The sequence below is a fragment of the Ictidomys tridecemlineatus genome, chromosome 2 (genome assembly GCF_052094955.1).
Source record: "Ictidomys tridecemlineatus isolate mIctTri1 chromosome 2, mIctTri1.hap1, whole genome shotgun sequence".
Classification (NCBI taxonomy): Eukaryota; Metazoa; Chordata; class Mammalia; order Rodentia; family Sciuridae; genus Ictidomys; species Ictidomys tridecemlineatus.
Window position 1 is genome coordinate 227,294,546 of NC_135478.1, and position 17,502 is coordinate 227,312,047.

Consider the following 17,502-nt stretch of genomic DNA (forward strand, 5'->3'; position numbering starts at 1 on the left):
CCTTTCCTTTAGTGTAGTTCCTCCCTTTGTTGGTTTTCATTTTTTCCCCATTCTTTCTCATGGAATATGTTGCTGAGGATGTTCTATAGTGCAGGCTTTCTAATTGTGATTCTTTTAACTTTTGTTTATCATGGAAGGTTTTTATTTTACCTTCAAATCTGAAGCTTAATTTTGCTGGATATAAAATGCTCTGTTGGCATTCATTTTCTTTCAGAGCTCGATGTATGTTATTTAGGACCTCCTGGCACTGAGGGCCTGGGTTGAGAAGCCAGCTGAATTGCGATTTGGTTTCCTCCTCTATGTAAGATGATTTTTTCCTCTCTCCATCCTTTAAAATTCTATCCTTATTCTGTATATTAGTCATTCTCGTTATAATGTGCCTTGGTGTGGGTCTGCTGTAATTTTGTACATTTGGGATCCTGTAAGCCTCTTGTAGTTGATTTTCCATTTCATTCTTTAGGTTTGGGACATTTTCTGATATTATGTTATTGAAAAGATTGTGTGTTCCTTTGGTTTGTATCTCTACATCTGTGTCTATTCCAGTAAATCTAAAATTGGTCTTTTCCTGTCACCCTATATTTCTTGGAAGTTCTCTTCATGGTTTCTTATCATCTTCTCTGCGTGGTTGTCTTCTAAGTGGCCTAGTCTGTTGGTGATGCTTTCCATTGAATTTTTAATTTGGTTTATTGTTGCCTTCATTTTGAGGATTTCTTCTTGATTCCTTTTTATAATCTCTGCCTCTATTTAAGTGATCTTTCATTTCCTATATTTTCTCTCTGATACCATCCTTTATTTTGAAGATTAGTCTCACTGTGTAGTACCTTCTAGACTCCTTCTCTGACAGTTCTTCCACTGTGTTGTCTGCATTCTGTTGTTGGAACACCTTGGTTTGTTTGGGGTACTTTGTTCCTTTGTTTTTTTCATGTCTTTTGTGTGTCTTCCCATTGTGTGGGCCAGCCAATAGCAAGATGTTCTCATACCCTCTTCCAGTAGTTCCACCCCTTGTAGCCAGCCCCTCTGTCCCTGGGCACTTCCAGGCTCCCTGAGCTGGAGAGAGCCCGGTTTCCTCCAGTTTCTCCAACCCGACCTCCCCCAGGGAACTGCCCTAGTCGCTGGCTTTCCACAGGCTTGCCAGACCCAGACTGGCCCACGCAAACCCGGCTGCAGTCTGACGGACCCGGGATTCAGATTGCCGAGGCTCTGCCTTCTGCAGTACCAGGATCTCAGTGCTGTTTCAACTTGCAGAGAGACCAACAGGGATATGCTCACACAAAGGAGCGACCCTGCAAAGAGGCAGTCAGATGTTAGCCACTAGCACACCCGGCAAAAGGACCTCAGGTGTAACCAGACCTGCAGGTACCCTGACAATATATCTCCAGGCCCTGGCCAGTGTCCCCAGACTGAGGCAGCCGTGTCCCAAGATGGTGGCAGTGGCGGAGGCAAACCTATAGGCCCTGGCGGGTGTCCCAAGGTGGCAGCTGCCACTTGTAACCAACCCGGTGGGTACTGTGACAACAGACTTCCAGGCAGCAGCTGGCAGCGGGGAATCTGCTGGCCCTCTGCGGATAGTCTGCAGGCTTACAGCAGGCGATTGGCGGGTGGACGTCAGGCGATAGGCATTGGGTAGGTGAAAGGCCGGGGATGCGCAGGTAAGAGGCAGGCAAATGGCAGATGATAGGTGGTCTGTGCTCAAAAAGCAGGTGATATGCTGGCAGGAGGTGGGCGATCGTGGTGGATGAATGAGGGGCAAACATGAGGGGGTCGGTGGGCAGCGATGGCTGCTTCTCAGAGAAACAGTATTACCTTTGCTTGGAATGTAGCCTCCCTCTAGTTCGCCATCTTGGAAAAGGGCACTGCAGTCTTGAGACAGAATTCTCTTCTGGGAAACCTCAGCATTTGCTTTTAAGGCCCTCAGCCTGGTGGATCATTCCCTACCATGTTGTGTTACTTAATGTTAGCCACAACTACCCCGTACTGCTTCGGCAACACTAGGTTAGGTTTGGTTAAATCAGCATGTTCGGTGGCCTGGCCAAGTAGACACATAGAATTAACCATTGCAGAGGCCAAGAAGGAGCAGTCTCCAGGAGAAGAAAGAAATCTGGAAGCTAGGGTAGACAGCTGTCATTCGCCCTGTCAGTTTACACAGGGAGGTCCCACAAGTGAGGGCCAAGTGGCACCACCAACAGATAAACAGTCTTGAGAGAGGAGTTTGGCAGAGCCCCAATCACAGAGCTGAAGGAGAAAGAGTCACAAGGAAGAGAGCTTTGGGGATGATTCCTGCCCGGGTTCAATTTGCAGCATTGAAAAAAAAAAAACTAAACTAAAATTAAAAACCTTTTGTTCCTAGAGAAAGATAAACTTTCTAGAACAAGAATGGGGTCCTAATTAGAATAAGACATATTCTGTGCTTGTATAGTTTTATCAAAATGGATTCTACTGTCATGTATAATTAGGAACAACTAATAAAATATTATTATTTAAAGAAGAACACAATGTAGCAATGACAGGCTTCTCACAGAGTTGGTAGTGTAACCTGTAGCATTGGGACATCTAGTGAGAGATGAGAAGGCAGTTCATCTGAAGTGTCTTTTTTTTTTGTTTTTTTTTTGAGGGGGTGTGATACTTGGGGTTGAACCCCTAGGGCCCCCTGCACCCTGGGCGAGTGCGCCACCTCTGAGCCATACCCCCAGTCTGCTGAGCAGTCGTGCCCACAGTTACACACAGTGGCTGATAGGTGGCACTGTGTGTCTGCCACACTGGGCCTCTAGCACAGATACGCTTGGCATCCCAGGAGTCGGCAGTTTTGTCTTTATGTCATGTTAGATATTAAAGAAATGAGCTTGGCTCTTCATGTGGGTTTTATCTTACATCTTTCTGACTCACGTTTCAGGAGGCTGACAGACTATGTGTGGGGTTCATGCTGAGTGCTGGGTGTTCTCTTGCTGCTGCAGGCGGGACCTTCTCGTTTGCAGGGGTGATTTAACATGGAGGCTTTTATCTGACGTCCTGAGGTAGACGTCTGCACAGGAAGGCGAGTCTGTGGTACTTGTTGCTGGCTCTTGAAAAAGTCCAGTCACTACAGGGAACTTGAGCAGATGGTGTCTCTGCACCAAGCCAAAGTACACTTGACCAGTCAGGATTCAGAGCCCCTGAACAGAGAGGCGGGCCGCTGGAGAACTGCCTTGTAAAACCAGGTTCAGGGTAGGAAATTTAGATTCTGTATATGGCCAAAGATCATTATTTCTAATTTAAAATTCATACTCATTTTAGAAGATTTTAGATGTACAAAATTTTTTTTATTATTTCCTGAATTATTTGATGGTTATTCAGGTGTGGTAAGATTTTAAATATTTCAGTATATTGTTTTTGTTGGAATGAGTTATTTGGTTATATTTCTCTCCCTCTCTTTTGGTACCAGGGATTGAACTCAGGGGCACTCATTCACTGAGCCACATCTCCAGCCCTATTTTGTATTTTATTTAGAGACTGGGTCTCACTGAGTTGCTCAGCACCTTACTTTTGCTGAGGTTGGCTTTGAACTGGCAATCCTCTGACTTAGCCTCCCCAGCCACTGGTATTGTAGGTGGGCAACACTGTGCCCAGCTTTTGGTTATATTTCAAGATCATCCAAGCATACAACAAATGACATGTAGAAATAATTCCATAAATAAATTACTGTATTCCTTTGCTGATCATCTTGGGATATATTACAAAAACTTCGATAAAAGCAGAAGTCACTCTGTAATCACTGTTATCGTTATATCTTTTTCTTTTATTGTCCTGTAGTATAAACAGGTAGATAGATGTATTGTGTTTTGATAATATTTTCTATCTTATGACATACTCCTTGGCATTATGTTATAAGCACTTTCCTAAGTAATTAAAACTCTTCAAAAACATTATTTTCAGGGAGGTCTGATGTGCCTTCTCAGTACCAGCTCTTTTCCTATATTTGGGTTCTGATATTTTTCTACCAGGACACATTTTTTTTTTTTTTTGTGGGGGACATAATCTGCTATGTGAGAGTCTGTAATTAAGATTTTTTGATTCAGATGGTTCTGATTTGAGAATTTGCTCACCGGGTCTTTGAATACACTTGGATTTCCCCTCAAAATTTTAAGTGGACCTGTGGGAGGGAAACTGAGTATTGGGAAAGTGCCTTTCCAGAAGATTTCTAATGGGTAGAATCCTAACCCATGAAATTTTCTGATCTAACGATAAGGAATCATTTTGTTTTCTCAATTGAACTGCCTTTAGAGTGAATCACATTGAGATCTGGCTTTTGTTGAAAGCGTCTTGATCAGTCTTAATTGTCATGTCATCGTCTTTTTTAAAAAAAATATTTATTTTTTAGTTATTGGCAGATACAACATCTTTGTTTGTATGTGGTACTGAGGATCGAACCCAGGCCACAAGCATGCCAGGTGAGCGCACTACTGCTTGATCCACATCCTCAGCCCCATGTCATCGTCTTTTTAGAGTAGAGGCTGCACAGGTGCACAGCCTGGGTTTTCACACTGACCGAGCCCTTTCCTAGCATCTCAGTGCCAGCCTCTCAGAGGCTCTGCTTCCCCAGCTGCAGGATGGGTGTGATGGGTGTTATTGGAGGGTGTAATTAGGTAGCCCTTGTAAAGGTTGAAAGCATAGCACTTACTGTGCGGTAGACATCATGTGTGACATTAATACTAGCAGATGTTGCTCTTCTCTTAATCCCGGGGCCATGAGCGTGGGAGGGCTGGAGTGGCGGGGCTGCAGCTTCCTAGCTTTGTGGCTTTGGGCTAGTACCATTAGGGTTTTAATCTGCAAAATGGGGGTACGGAAACCTACTTCAGCATGTTGTTGTGATGTTTACGTGGGATAAGAAACAGCACAGTCACTGACACTATTAGTATTGATCATAAATGAAGAGGCCCTTACAAGTTAAAAGAAGCAAGACGTGTAGAGATAAAAATCTAGTGAATAATCTAAGGTAGTATATGAGCAAGTCCATGACATATACTGCAGTCTACAAATTTGAAATGAACACCAGTTTAGACTTAGTTCAGAGAAAATGCTACAGTTTTAGTTTATTCTGATAGAATAGTTTTATAAAACTATGTTCTTATTTGAATTAATTCCATGGAGGAGGAAGGGAGAAATTGTGTTATATTTTTAATAAATTGATTTGACTTTTACAGATGAGTGCTCTTTGAGTTTTTACCTCTTATCATAAGACTCTGACAAAGACTGTACATTGCAGACATGAAAGGAGGGAGAAAGTCCCCTTTGGCTGAAGGTTTTTTGAAGGTCTAGGATAGAAGTTGAGGCTTTGGCTGAGTGGAGGTGGACTCAGGGAGAGTGATCATGGTGTCTCACAGGCCCTGCAAGGTCCATTTACTCATTTATTCTCTGATCTATGTTTATGGGACCTGCCATCTCCTGATGGTGGTTCTGGACACTGTAGGATTGGCTGCGACCAAAACAGGATCAAAATCCCTGCCACCGTGGAGGTCACGTCTGTGTAGGGCAGCAGACAGTAAAGCAGTGAGAGTAGGTGCTAAGGAGAAAGTGAAACGGGAACCGGAGCAAAGGCGTGCTGGGCTTGGGGTGTGGGCCTCACCGTCCCCAGGCTGCGCGTGTGGCCTCTGCATGCTGGCTGAGGAGTGGGCTCGGGCAGGAGACTGAGTTTCTGCACTCTGTTCCCACTGTTCTGGATGAAGAGCTTTTTATGGCCACACACCATGCTTATTAAGGGATGGCAGATTGTTTTACCTTAACAGATCCCAAGGGCAGGATTCCGTGTCACCAACTTAGAGTTTGTGTTCTGTTCTGCTGAGACTGTGATGTGTGGATGGGGCTGTGTTTTTTGGGGAGAGGGCTCACATTGTAAGAGGCTGGTTGTTCAGTATTGAAGTGTGTCTAAGGAGGGTCATCAGAACAGTGAGAGGTCTTGAAGGAGGTCCTGGGAGAAATGGTTGAGGGAGATAACATCATTGGGCTTGCAATTTGGTCGGGAACCGTCAGCTCTCTTGAAATCCTGACAGGCAGATGGGTGGACAGGTGGGCAGCGGTGCCAAGGGCCAGCCTAGGGCCAGTGGTTGCAGACTTTAGCCTGTGTGCTGAAAGCCACTTCACAGATGGGTCGCCAGCAGGCTGGGGCTGCATGCTGTATACCTGGAAGGGAGGCACTGTGGACTAGTGTGTGTGGTGGTGAGCACGTACGTGGATGTCACTGTGCTCTAGTACCCTTCTTAGAAGAATGGGGCAGTGTTGTGGGAAGATGCAAGAGTCTGGTTTGCAGAAATGCCTGCGGCAGTGCCCATGACCAGTAGAGCTGTTGCAGTGTTCTTTCAAGGGTAGTAGATGCCTCCTGCAGCCAGGGCCAGGCCAGCAGATTCTTCATGCTCGCACTGGTCTCTGCTCCCTGGCTTTCCTAGTTTGCAAGTTATTTGCCTATATATTTTTGCAGCAAGCACTGTGTTTTGGGATTGTTGTGCATTTAGGACCACTGGCCTTTTGCTTGTGAGATGCCTTAGTCACTGCATCACTTTCTTTTGCTCAAGTAGCACTCCAGCAAATGGCTACAGCACAACTTGTCCATTTTCCTGCTGATAGACATTTGGGTTGTTTCCAGTTTTTGGTTCTTACAAAAAACTTGTTATGAACATTTGGCTCTGTATCCAAAGGTCTGTGGATATGTTCTGTTTCCCTTGGCTGTTATACTTAGGAGTGCAGTTGCTTTGTCACATGGTACATGTATAGTTAATTTTATGAAAATACCCAGCTTTTTCCAAAGTGGTTGTACCACCAGCCTATGAGAGTCCTTTGTTCATATCAGCCTAAATTTGATATGTGATGCATTTTATTGGTATGATCTTAATTACAATGAGTGGCTTGCCTTTTTGTGTACTTATTGGTCATTTGTATATCTTTTGTGAAATGACTGAATCTTTTGTCCATTTATATATTTTTTATTGAAATTTTATTGATTTATCTTATTGAGTTGTAAATGTTCTTCATATATTTTGAATATAAGTCTTTTGTCAGATGTGGGTATTGCAGATATTTTCTCTTAGTCTGTTGTTTTTAATTTTTAAATCATGTCTTTTGAAGAATGTAAAAAGTCTAGTTTATCAGTGTTTTTCCTTAATTGTTCATGCTTTTTATGTTCTAAATTATTTTTGCCTACTTCAATATGAAAGTTTTATTCTGTTTTAGAAATTCCATAGTTTTAACCTGCATATTTAAATCCATTATCTATTTTTAAATAATGTGTATATGACATGAATTAATGTGTATAGAACAAGTAGATGCTCTGTGGATGCCAGTTATGCCAACAGCTTTTCTGGAAAAGGCTGTCCTTTCCTCCTAAAGTACCTGGGCAACTTTCTCTAAAATCATTTGACCACAACATGCATAATGCTGCTTTTATGATTTTATGAATAAATGAAAAATGACTCATACATTATGCCTCTGATGGCAACTCAAGATCTTGTCGTGCTTCTGAACTATCATGATGAACATTTATTTTCATACCCTGGTGAATTATTTTTTAATTAAAATATCCATTGCAGAGATGAGACAAGTAATTGCAAAACCTGACCTCACACTGGATCCTGGCCTGGAGAGAAAAACATGCTATAAAGAATATTAATAGATCAAATGACAAGAGTTGAATAGGAACAGTAGATTAAAGTTTTATAATAATGTTAGTATATGAAGTGATAATCGTACTGAGGTTATGTAAGAGAAAGGTTCCTATTTTAGTAACACATACTAAAATATTTAGGAGTACACTGCCAGGATGTGTATAATTCACTTTTAGATGATTCTAAAGAAATGTGTGAGGGAGCAAGGAAGCACTGCTGATAAAGCAAATAAAAACACTTTACCCAGTAGTAAGGTTTGTCACTTATGCTAAATGTAATATTATTTCTAAATAAAGATGTTCCAAAATAGTGTTTTAAAATTTATTATATCATCTTGTTGACTTAAAATTTGCTATTTTGTTAAAAAAAGAATTTAAATGTATTAAAATAGCTCTTGACAGTGATTTATTTTGAAAAATGTGAATAGAAATTTCTTGGGATTCTGGGAGTTGAACCCAGGGCCTTTGCACACCCTAGGCAGGCAGTCTACCATTGAGCTACACCCTAGCCTGTGAGTAGAAATTTGCTTGAAAAATAAATGGCTATTCTAGATGTAATTTACCATTTAATTTTTTTTTTAATTAAAAAAAAATTGGTACTAGGGAATGAACCCAGGGGCCTTAACCACTGAGCAATATCCCAGCCCTTTTTAATATTTTATTTAGAGACAGAGTCTTACTGAGTTGCTTAGGAGCTTGCTGAGTTGCTGAGGCTGGCTTTGAACATGTGATCCTCCTGAACCACCATACCCAGCCTAATTTACTATTTTAAAAAATGCAATGTGATGATGTCTTATATTGCAGATTCTCTGTCTTTAAAATCATGCTCTTAATGTTTTGGGATAAACTGGCCTCTCTGAAGTTTTCTGATGACAAACGTGTTCTCTTCCAGTATCTTTTTGGATACCTGCTTTGACTGATGTGAATGGTTTAAAGTGATCACAGAGCTATGTGCACAAGAACACTTTGTCTGTCCTAGGATGACAGGATTACTGTGAGGTTCTGATATAGCTCCATGGATCTAATGTGAACCTAGTTGTGTTTTTTTTCCTTATTTTTTTTTATATCTTTATTTTTTTATGTGGTAATGAGAGTTAAAACCAGGGCCTCACGCATGCGAGGCAAGTGCTCTACCACTGAGCTACAACCCCAGGCCCCAGTTTTGTATTTGATCCGTGTTCTGTTACAGCAAAGTCCACATACCTACAGAGCTGCCAGACAGAAGATCTGCTTGTAGCCTGGAAGCCTGAGAGGCTTAGGGCATGGCAGACGGCCAGTCAGGCTCACGGAGCCTGTGAGCTGATCTGGTCAGGAGACCATCGTGTCCACTTACGGTGATCCCCGAGGGTCGTTTTACCTACTCAGGACGGTCAGGAAGACACTGAGGGTTGTTTTCCCCCCGGGTGGTTGGGGCGTCGCCGAGGCTTGTCTTATCCACTTGGGACAGTTGGGGAGACCATGTGTCTGCTTCATCTTGTCCACCTGTCATGGCCAGGTGGCTCCCTTACTGTATTGTCTCACCGCTTGCCACTTTCAGGGTCTTGGCTGACTCAGTTCTGGTGCTTTATTTCCTCCCCTCCTCGTGTGAAGGGCAAGTGTTCGTCACGGCGGTGCGTTTGGTGCAGGCCTGTCTCACTGTGCCTGGCCTCAGAGCCCCTGATCTGGGGTCTGCGGTGCCACATTCCTAATGTCTGCTGAGTACTTTTTCAACTCCTGAGATTACTGTTGGAACTTCCTGACTTCTCTAGAATCCTCTCACTGGCAAGGGCCGACCTCACGTGGCCGGTGTTCATGCTCCTGTTGTCTTCAGGCTTCACTGTGCTGTGTGGTCTCCTGGTTCTGTCTTCCAAGGAGTGACTTCATCACCCTGGACAGCGCAGTGGCCTGTGAGCTCTAGTCCACGCCGAGCCGCACGGGTTGAGCTCCTGCTGCATTCTGCAGTGAGGAAGTAATGGAGGCGCCGTCCTCCTGAGCTGAATGCCTGCTGCTGAAGTGGCTCTGCTGAGGGTGCTTGGCGGTGTCCACGTGTGCACGGTCACGGCACTCTTGTGAGAGAGAGCTGTGGGCACTCCAGAGGGACAGTGCTGTTGGCTGCTCAGGGCTGTGCCTGCCTTCGGGGCTTCATGGAGACTGAGGAGTGCCTCGCATCCACTCAGCCAGGGACATTCACGGCTCCTCTCACGCTCTGCAGTGAGAATCAAGGTTCGCTCAAGAATGACTTTTGCTTTTTTAAAAAAAATTGTAGGAAGTGAATAGAATTCCTTCTTAAAAGTCTAAAATGTATTAGGAGATTGAAAATACTGTTTTTAAAATGTATCTCCATATGAGAGACACTGTCTTAAAGGTTGATTTTTGCATTTTAAACTTTTTGAGGTCACAAGCCCCTTTAATCTTTTAATTTATTTTTTGCAGTGCCAAGAGATGGAATGCTGGGTCTCTCATACGCTAGGCAGGTGCCCTACCACCTCGCCGTACCCCCAGCCACGGCCTCTAGGAATCTCTAGATGTAGGAGGTCAGGTTTGGATTCTGCCCTCCTGGGTCACTTGCATGCCTTATTTCAGCTCAGGGCCTCTGACCCCACAGGAGGTGCTTGTGGGATGGAGTAGGTTGTCCTCCACGGATCACTGGTGTGTGTAGATTGCCGAGTTTGTTCAGTGAAGAAGGAAGGACTTCCAATGGAAGACTAAACGTTCTTTTTATAAACCAGTCTCATTGAACTTGTTAACCCTGTTTTGCCTGAAGATAGTTCCGTTTCAGCATACCCCCCTCCCACCTGCCTGCCTGCCTTCTAGTATGCAGAATCTGAGGCGGTCAGGAGAGTGTATCCAGGACCAAAGGAAGGAACAGCTGGAGGAATCTGGGTAGGAGAAAGCCAGGATGGCAGAACAGTGCAGCCGGGAGACCAGGGGCAGAACGGTACGCGCACCACGCGGGCCTGTCTAGTCACAGAAGAGAGGCCCCCAGGGTGCTGCGCTCCCCAGCAGCCCAGGGAAAGAGGGACACCTCCTCTGTAATGAGTCACAGGGTCCGAGAGCAATGTGGTCCCACCCAGGGGGCTTTCCTAACAGGCTGCTTTCCTGACACGGAGACTGGACAGATTGTTCAGACCTCCCACTAGTCCTTCATCCTGAGTCCCGCAGTAGCCAGGGCAGTGAGCTGCTGGTTCCTCTTCCAGTGGCCCGCGGGCCCCTTGTGGAAGCACATGGCGCATGTGCAGCGCTCCAGTGGGGTTGGCAGGGTGAAGCCAGAGCCCTGAGGAGAGGTGAACTCCACGCCTTTCATGTCATCCCTCGCAGGAACACAAGCAAGGGATGTTTCAAGTTTAGCCTCAGAAAATTGTTGTTGATGTATGGTGTTGGTATCCAGTACTGGAATTGAGAGCAGACCCATGTCTTCTGTTGTCTGGGGAGGAACAAGCTTCCCACGCATTTCTGTGGTAATCCCGGAGCCTGGCTCTGTGGCTCTCTACACTGAAGGGAGCAAGGGAGCCTCCATACTGGCCTGGCCCCCAGGAGCCACTGCAGGGACCCTGGCACAGGGGCTGTTAGGAGACCAGAGCTGGGACTTCCGTGCCAGAGAAAGGCTGCAGTAATCATAGCCTGAAAACCTTGAACGGAGTGGTGCAGCGCGCTCTAGGAAAACAAAAGAGAACAGAACCTCGGCTGATGCAGAGTCCTGTCCTGCTTCCTCCCCCACCTCTTGTGATTCTTTTTTTTGTGTATATGGTGCTGGGGATTGAACCCCGGGCTTTGTGCATATGAGGTAAGCACTCCACCAACCGAGCCACATCCCCAGCCCCTCTCGTAATTCTGAATTGAGTGGAACCATTAGAGGTTTATCCTAAGGTAGGACGGTCAAGGTATCAGGAATGCTTTGAAATCATGATTCTTAATAGTAAACAGGTCCGATGTGTCTCCAGAAGTGTTATAGGCTAAGATGCCTGTCTGAAAGGGAACCTGTTGTACATTATTTAAAATTGTTCCCCTGACTTGCCATTCGGTGTCATCTTGCATGAGTGTGGCCACCAGGGGCTGCCTCTGACCGCAACTGTGGATGACGGTCCCTGGGCTTTGACCGTAGGTCCCTGCTGCACTGAGGGATTTCCCTGTGTGGTGACGGGATGGCAGTGATCATTCATGATGTTGACCTGGAGATAAAAACCTGGGCTTGGGAAGTCCAGGTCTGCAGTTTTTTAGGATGGAGGCAGGTTCTCTGTGGCCCCTCGTCTGGGTGGGAAGGGGAATCAGAAGGCCTCTCTAAGAAGGGGTTGACTGCAGCGCAGGTTCCCTCCTGTGCCTGGGTCTTCTAACTCCAGGGACCAATCCCCAGTACCCCCCACGGGGCATCTTGGCATTGAAGCCCTGGGGTGCTGGCAGACTGCCTCTTCTATGGCAGGGAGCCTCAGCAGGTGCTTGCCCCAACATCTGTCACTAGGTGGGCTCCCTGACAGAGGTGCCCCAGGGTCTGCCCCGCCCCTGCTGGGAGTTGAGAAAAGCACCAAGGGATGGGTCACCTCTGCAGAGAGCCTGCCTCGCCCTGGCCCTCAGCCAAGCCCTCCCTTAAGAATGCATTAGACTCACTGGTAAAAGACTATTAGCACAGTTGGTGAGACCACCAGTGGCCACTTGGCTTCCCAAGGCCCCTGCCATGGTCTTACGATAGCCTTAGGCCATCCTCTTCACCCAGCAACTGGAGCGTGGGGCTGCAGGTTATCCAGGACTTGTTAGGGGGTTGTTAGAGCTGACGCTTCTCTGCAGGCACAGTGTGGAGCTGGAAAAGGTCCCCAGGCGGAAGGCCAGATGGCAGGTGGGCTGTCTGCCTGCTGCTCTTCCTTCTCCACCCTCAGCTGTCTAATCCTGGGTGCCTGTGGTGTGGTTGGTGTTGCAGGGGTCAGCTTGGGAACCCATCCCTTCTGCCCAGTACTGGCTGTTGTTTCTGGGGGCAGCAGTAAATGGGAGAGCCTGTTCCCAGTTGCATGACTTACAACCTGGGTGCTCTGGTTCCTTGAGACATCTTCTTTCCTGTGAACTTGGTGAGGGGTTTGCTGATCAGACACAAAGCTGACCGAGTGCTGCTGGGAGAAATGCCCAGCGGCAGTTGGTCCTGCAGTGACTCAAGTCATGTGGGAAGGTTAGGCAGGAATGCGTGTAATTCCACCACCTCAAGGAGGGCCTTTTTGGTCTTTTCTTTTTGGTACCAGGATTGAACTCGGGCACTCAACCACTGAGCTGCATCCCCAGTCCTATTTTGTATTTTATTTAGAGACAGGGACTCACTGAGTTGCTTAAGGCCTCGCTTTTTGCTGAGGCTGGCTTTGAACTCTTGATCCTCCTGTCTCCGCCTCCTGAGGCGCTGGGATTATAGGCGTGTGCCATTGCACCCAGTCCTTTTTGGCTCTTTGATGGAAGGATTATTTTGTTTTTCTTACAGTTTCTTCAAATGGCATTTTTTTGTAAGCGAGGTAAATCAGGTTATATTTAATCACTTTCATTGTTCTACACATCATCCTGTAGTCCTAGAGAGACAGCTTTTCTATCCTCAAACTCTGATAGGCAGTTTAATGACATTTGCCCCCACTGCCACACAGTGCCTGATGTGGCCACTTGGCAGGCCTCTTCAGGCAGAGGGATGGCTCACTTGACGTGTCTCCAGGTAAGTTGGATGTGCTTCCTTCCCACTGAGAAGGTTCAGGAGTTAGTTGGAAGCCCTTGCCCCAGAAGTCGCTGAGGCAGAGCAGCTAGAGATGCAGTGTTCGTAAGGTTCATAAGGTGGCCTCAGTCTATTTGCCAGCTTGTGCAGGCTTTTTTTGGGGGGGGTGGTGCTGGGGATTGAGCCCAGGGACACTTAACCACTGAGCCACATCCCCATCCCTTTTTCATATTTTATTTAGAGAGAGAATCTCACTGTTACTGAGGCTGGCTTTGAACTTGTGATTCTCCTACTTCAGACTCCCGAGTTGCTAGGATTACAGGAGTGTGCCACTGCACCCAGAAGCTTGTGCTGGCTGTTTGGGCTTCTTGATCCTCACAGGGGTTCTGCCGGGTCCAGAGGGAGCATGCAATAGAGGTGAAGAAAAGTGTGAGAGGACAGTTGGTAGCCCATGGTTGTCACAGGAAAAAAAATAGATAACATCTTTTGGGTAGCATTGACTTGCTAGTTAGTGTGTTCGTCTGGGATTGCCTGTGTGTTGGATGTGGGAATTCTGCTGTGGGGCAGTTCCTGGAACATGGTGGGCAGGTGATCTCATCCAGGGCAACCTTCTGCTTTGTGTCTTTTAGAATGTCGTTCTTTCAGGAGGCTCGACAATGTTCAGGGATTTTGGACGTCGACTGCAGAGAGATTTAAAAAGAGTGGTGGATGCCAGATTAAAACTTAGCGAAGAGCTCAGCGGCGGCAGAATAAAGGTAGGAGAGACGAGTGCCTCTTGGTGACTTGCCCTTACACAGAGCTACAGGAGCGTGTCTGTCTGGAGCTCAGAATGAGCTGGAAGCTCTTTCTCATCACACAGAGGTGCATCAGGGGCTCTTCCTGAGCTCACTCCAGGCCCGTGGTTACGACTGAGCCCTGCACTAGGGCAGCGGCCGTCTTGGCTCTCAGCAACCCCCAGTGCCAGAAGTGTTCTGTGTTTTATGAGTTCAGGGCATGTAGCGTGATGACCAGGACCCTTTTGTTGACAGTGGGGATCTTTGGAAATGTTCTCATTAAACTAAAACAACCAAGATTTCTCCAGCATAATTCCTAACTAACTGGTGACTTCATTTGGATGTCTGATCAAGATTGGGCTTTGTTAGGGAAGGAGAGCAAGGAGGGAAGCCCCCTGACGTGGAGACAGCTGCTGGAAAGGACGGTGTCCTTTGGTGTTGCAGGTGGCTTTCGTCACTGGAATTGCCTCTGCAGGGCTCAGCCATTGGGCTGGCCAGGGTGTTTTCCCATTCAGATGCTTTAGTGTAAGTGGTGACCTCTGCTGGTCCATCTGCTTTGGTCCCTGGACCACCTGCCGCAGGGGGGAGTGCGATGAACGCGAGGGAAGGTTTCCGTACCCTCATGGTGGAGGGAAGGCCCAGAGGGAGCCATCGTCTTACCAGCTGGTAGAATAAGATCTGCTTGCACTTCTTGGACTAAATGTGAGCTGGTTCATTTTGCAGCCCAAGCCCGTGGAGGTGCAGGTGATAACACATCACATGCAGCGCTACGCCGTGTGGTTTGGAGGCTCGATGTTGGCCTCTACGGTGAGTCCCTTCCTGGATGGTTCTGAGTTTTGGTTTTTGTTTTGCATTCTTTGTTGAATTTGGATAAACATTGTCTCTGAGGGTTAAATAGTAATTATTGTACTTATATGGCTTTAAACAGACACACGTTTAATTTTGTCAGATACAAACATATTTTAATGATCATTTAAATTGAACAGCTAATTACTAAGAATCATTGCTTAGGATGCAGATAACATGGATAAGTAAAATCTAAAAAAAAAAAAATCTTTCATTAATCACTAATTCCAATGATTTTCCCAAGTGATGATTTCTTTCACCCTCAAATTTGTTAATTTAAGGCCAGCACATATTTGGTCCTAAATAAGTGGAGGCTGAGTAAAAATTTTTGCTGTGTGGTGCTGGAGGTCAGCGAGGGGTATGTTTCTTTTCCTGAGCCGCTGGGATCAGACCCAGGCCTCACGCACGTGGGGCAAGGGCTCTGCTGCTGTAGCATGCCCCAGTGAACTTGTGAAAGTGACATAGACTGCTGTTTAGTTCAGCATGAGAAAGAGGCAGGACCTGACCACTGTGGCCTGGAGAAAGCGTGGAGGTTTGCATCGGGAGGTTCTCTGTGCCCAGCAGTTGCTTTAGGTTATCTCCCTCTGAGCGCCTGGGCTGCCTTCTCACTGCCGCCTCTCGCAGCCCGAGTTCTTTCAGGTCTGCCACACCAAGAAGGACTATGAGGAGTACGGCCCCAGCATCTGCCGCCACAACCCCGTCTTCGGAGTCATGTCTTAGTGTCTGCCTTGAAGTCGCATTCGATAGTGTCATGTTGGGAACGAGTGTCCTCAGAGCCCAGAGAAGACTGCAGCTCCTGTACAGGCGACGCTGGGTGTGGGGTCCCACCGCGAGCTGGCAGCGTCCAGTGCATGAGGCACCGTGCCGTCTTCACGAAGCCATTCTTGACGTGCTGGCGGCGATCTGCCATTCTGCCTCCCTCCCTCTCTGCCCTCCCCATCTGAGCTTCTAGTCGACAAATACAATTCTGAAGGAATTCAAATGCAACTTTAAAAATTATTAGAGAAAAAAATGGTGTGAAATAGTCCCCCCCTGGAAATATCGTGGGGGCGTAAACACTGATCCTCCCAGCTTATTTTTGTAAATAAAACGTTATCAACTTGAAATACAAATCGATGTTTATATTTCCTATCATTTTGTATTTTATGGTATTTGGTACAACTGGCTGGTACTAAGCACGAGTAGATATTGATGTCATGGAGTGCTGTAATAAAATTTTTAATTGTGGGGCATGTTCCGATATGTTTATAGGCAAACAGAATAAAGCGAAGACTTTTTGCCACACGTTTACTAGAAAATGATACACTTTCCTGGGGTGATGTGAAGTCTGAACACTAAACAGTGTTGTGTGAGAGTCATCATGGGTACTGTGTCTGTTAGGTGTTTTGTTTGAGCTTTCTGAAATTATTTTATAGAAGATGATAGTTCGATGTTGGTGAGTGTTGGATGAAATGCTACCTTGCACCTTGTAATAAAAGCTGTTAGAATCTTTATAAATATTTTCCTGCTGTGGTGTGGTGGTCTTTTGATCCCCTTCCCCCCAAACTTTTAAAGAATATTAAAGTTTGTTTCACATGGGTGGAGAATTTGGTGATTAATGCATTGTTGGTGGAAGGGGGTGTCTAAAATGACTCACACTGCCAGTTCTGCAGCAGCCACCCCATCGCTGGAGTGGACGGCAGCTAACATGTCAGATGTGGTTTGGGCTGGGGTGTGGGATGGTCCTGTGGACCTCTGGTGCCCCTTCTTGGAATATAAGAGTTGTGCTTTTAAGCTTTCAGCAACTACTTGGGCATTTGCTGAGTTGGTTGCTGGCTTGAAAGGTAATTTGCCAGATTATTAGATTTAGATTTATTCTATTCTTCATATGATCCTTATGATTCTTTTAAGCTGATATTTATGATTTTCCCTTTAAGTTGCCAGATATACTTTATTCTCAGAAGATTTGCCTTTGTAACCATTTTGGTTTTAATATTTAAAATTAGAAACAGGTTGAGGAGTAATAAATCTAGCTCTTATCACGGCTTCATCTTCTAAAGTTTCACTTATCCATAGACACCTGCAGTCTGAAAATATTTAATGGGAAATTCAGAGAGAGACACATTCATGTAACTTTAACTGGAGTATATTATTATGATTCTTATAATTTATTATTATTTGCTCATCTCTGACTGTGCCTGCTTTATAAGTTGAACTTTATTGTAGACTTGGCCATGGCCACGCACCACAGCGAGAGCCGCTTGGCGCTTCACCCAACACTCTCGCTTCTGGTGTCGGTCAGCTTTTGTTACTGTAATGATATACCTCAGGCAGGCTGCTATGAGGGACAGATTTCAAGTTCAAGGGTGTGGCCCCTGCATCAGTTCAGTTCTGGTGGGGCCCTCAGCTGCTCAGTGGGGGTAGGTGGCCATGGCAGGTGCCTGTGCAGGAGCAGTGGCCACCCCTGAGTGCAGGAAAGCACTGGGTGGGGCTCTCGGCTGGTTGTGGAGTGTGGTCACGGCCAATGGCCACTCTCAGTACAGGAGCCAGAGGCTGGGTGGGGCTGGCTCAGGCTTTCCCTCCTTAATGCTGATTATGGGCAGTGACCCCAGGGATCCCAGGGCCCC

At 46.2% G+C, this 17,502-nt stretch overlaps 1 protein-coding gene across 2 annotated transcripts in view; it reads left to right on the top strand.

The window, feature by feature from the left end:
* Actr3b (actin related protein 3B) overlaps nucleotides 1–16,395 on the top strand; it is a 72,085-nt gene extending 55,690 nt beyond the window's left edge. For both annotated transcript variants that reach the window (XM_078040893.1, XM_078040894.1), the window contains 3 exons: nucleotides 13,907–14,032; nucleotides 14,774–14,857; nucleotides 15,521–16,395. In XM_078040893.1, the coding sequence (XP_077897019.1) occupies nucleotides 13,907–14,032; nucleotides 14,774–14,857; nucleotides 15,521–15,616 (306 nt within the window). In that variant the 3' untranslated portion in view covers nucleotides 15,617–16,395. The remainder of the gene's footprint in view (nucleotides 1–13,906; nucleotides 14,033–14,773; nucleotides 14,858–15,520) is intronic.
* The last annotated feature ends 1,107 nt before the right edge of the window (nucleotides 16,396–17,502 follow it).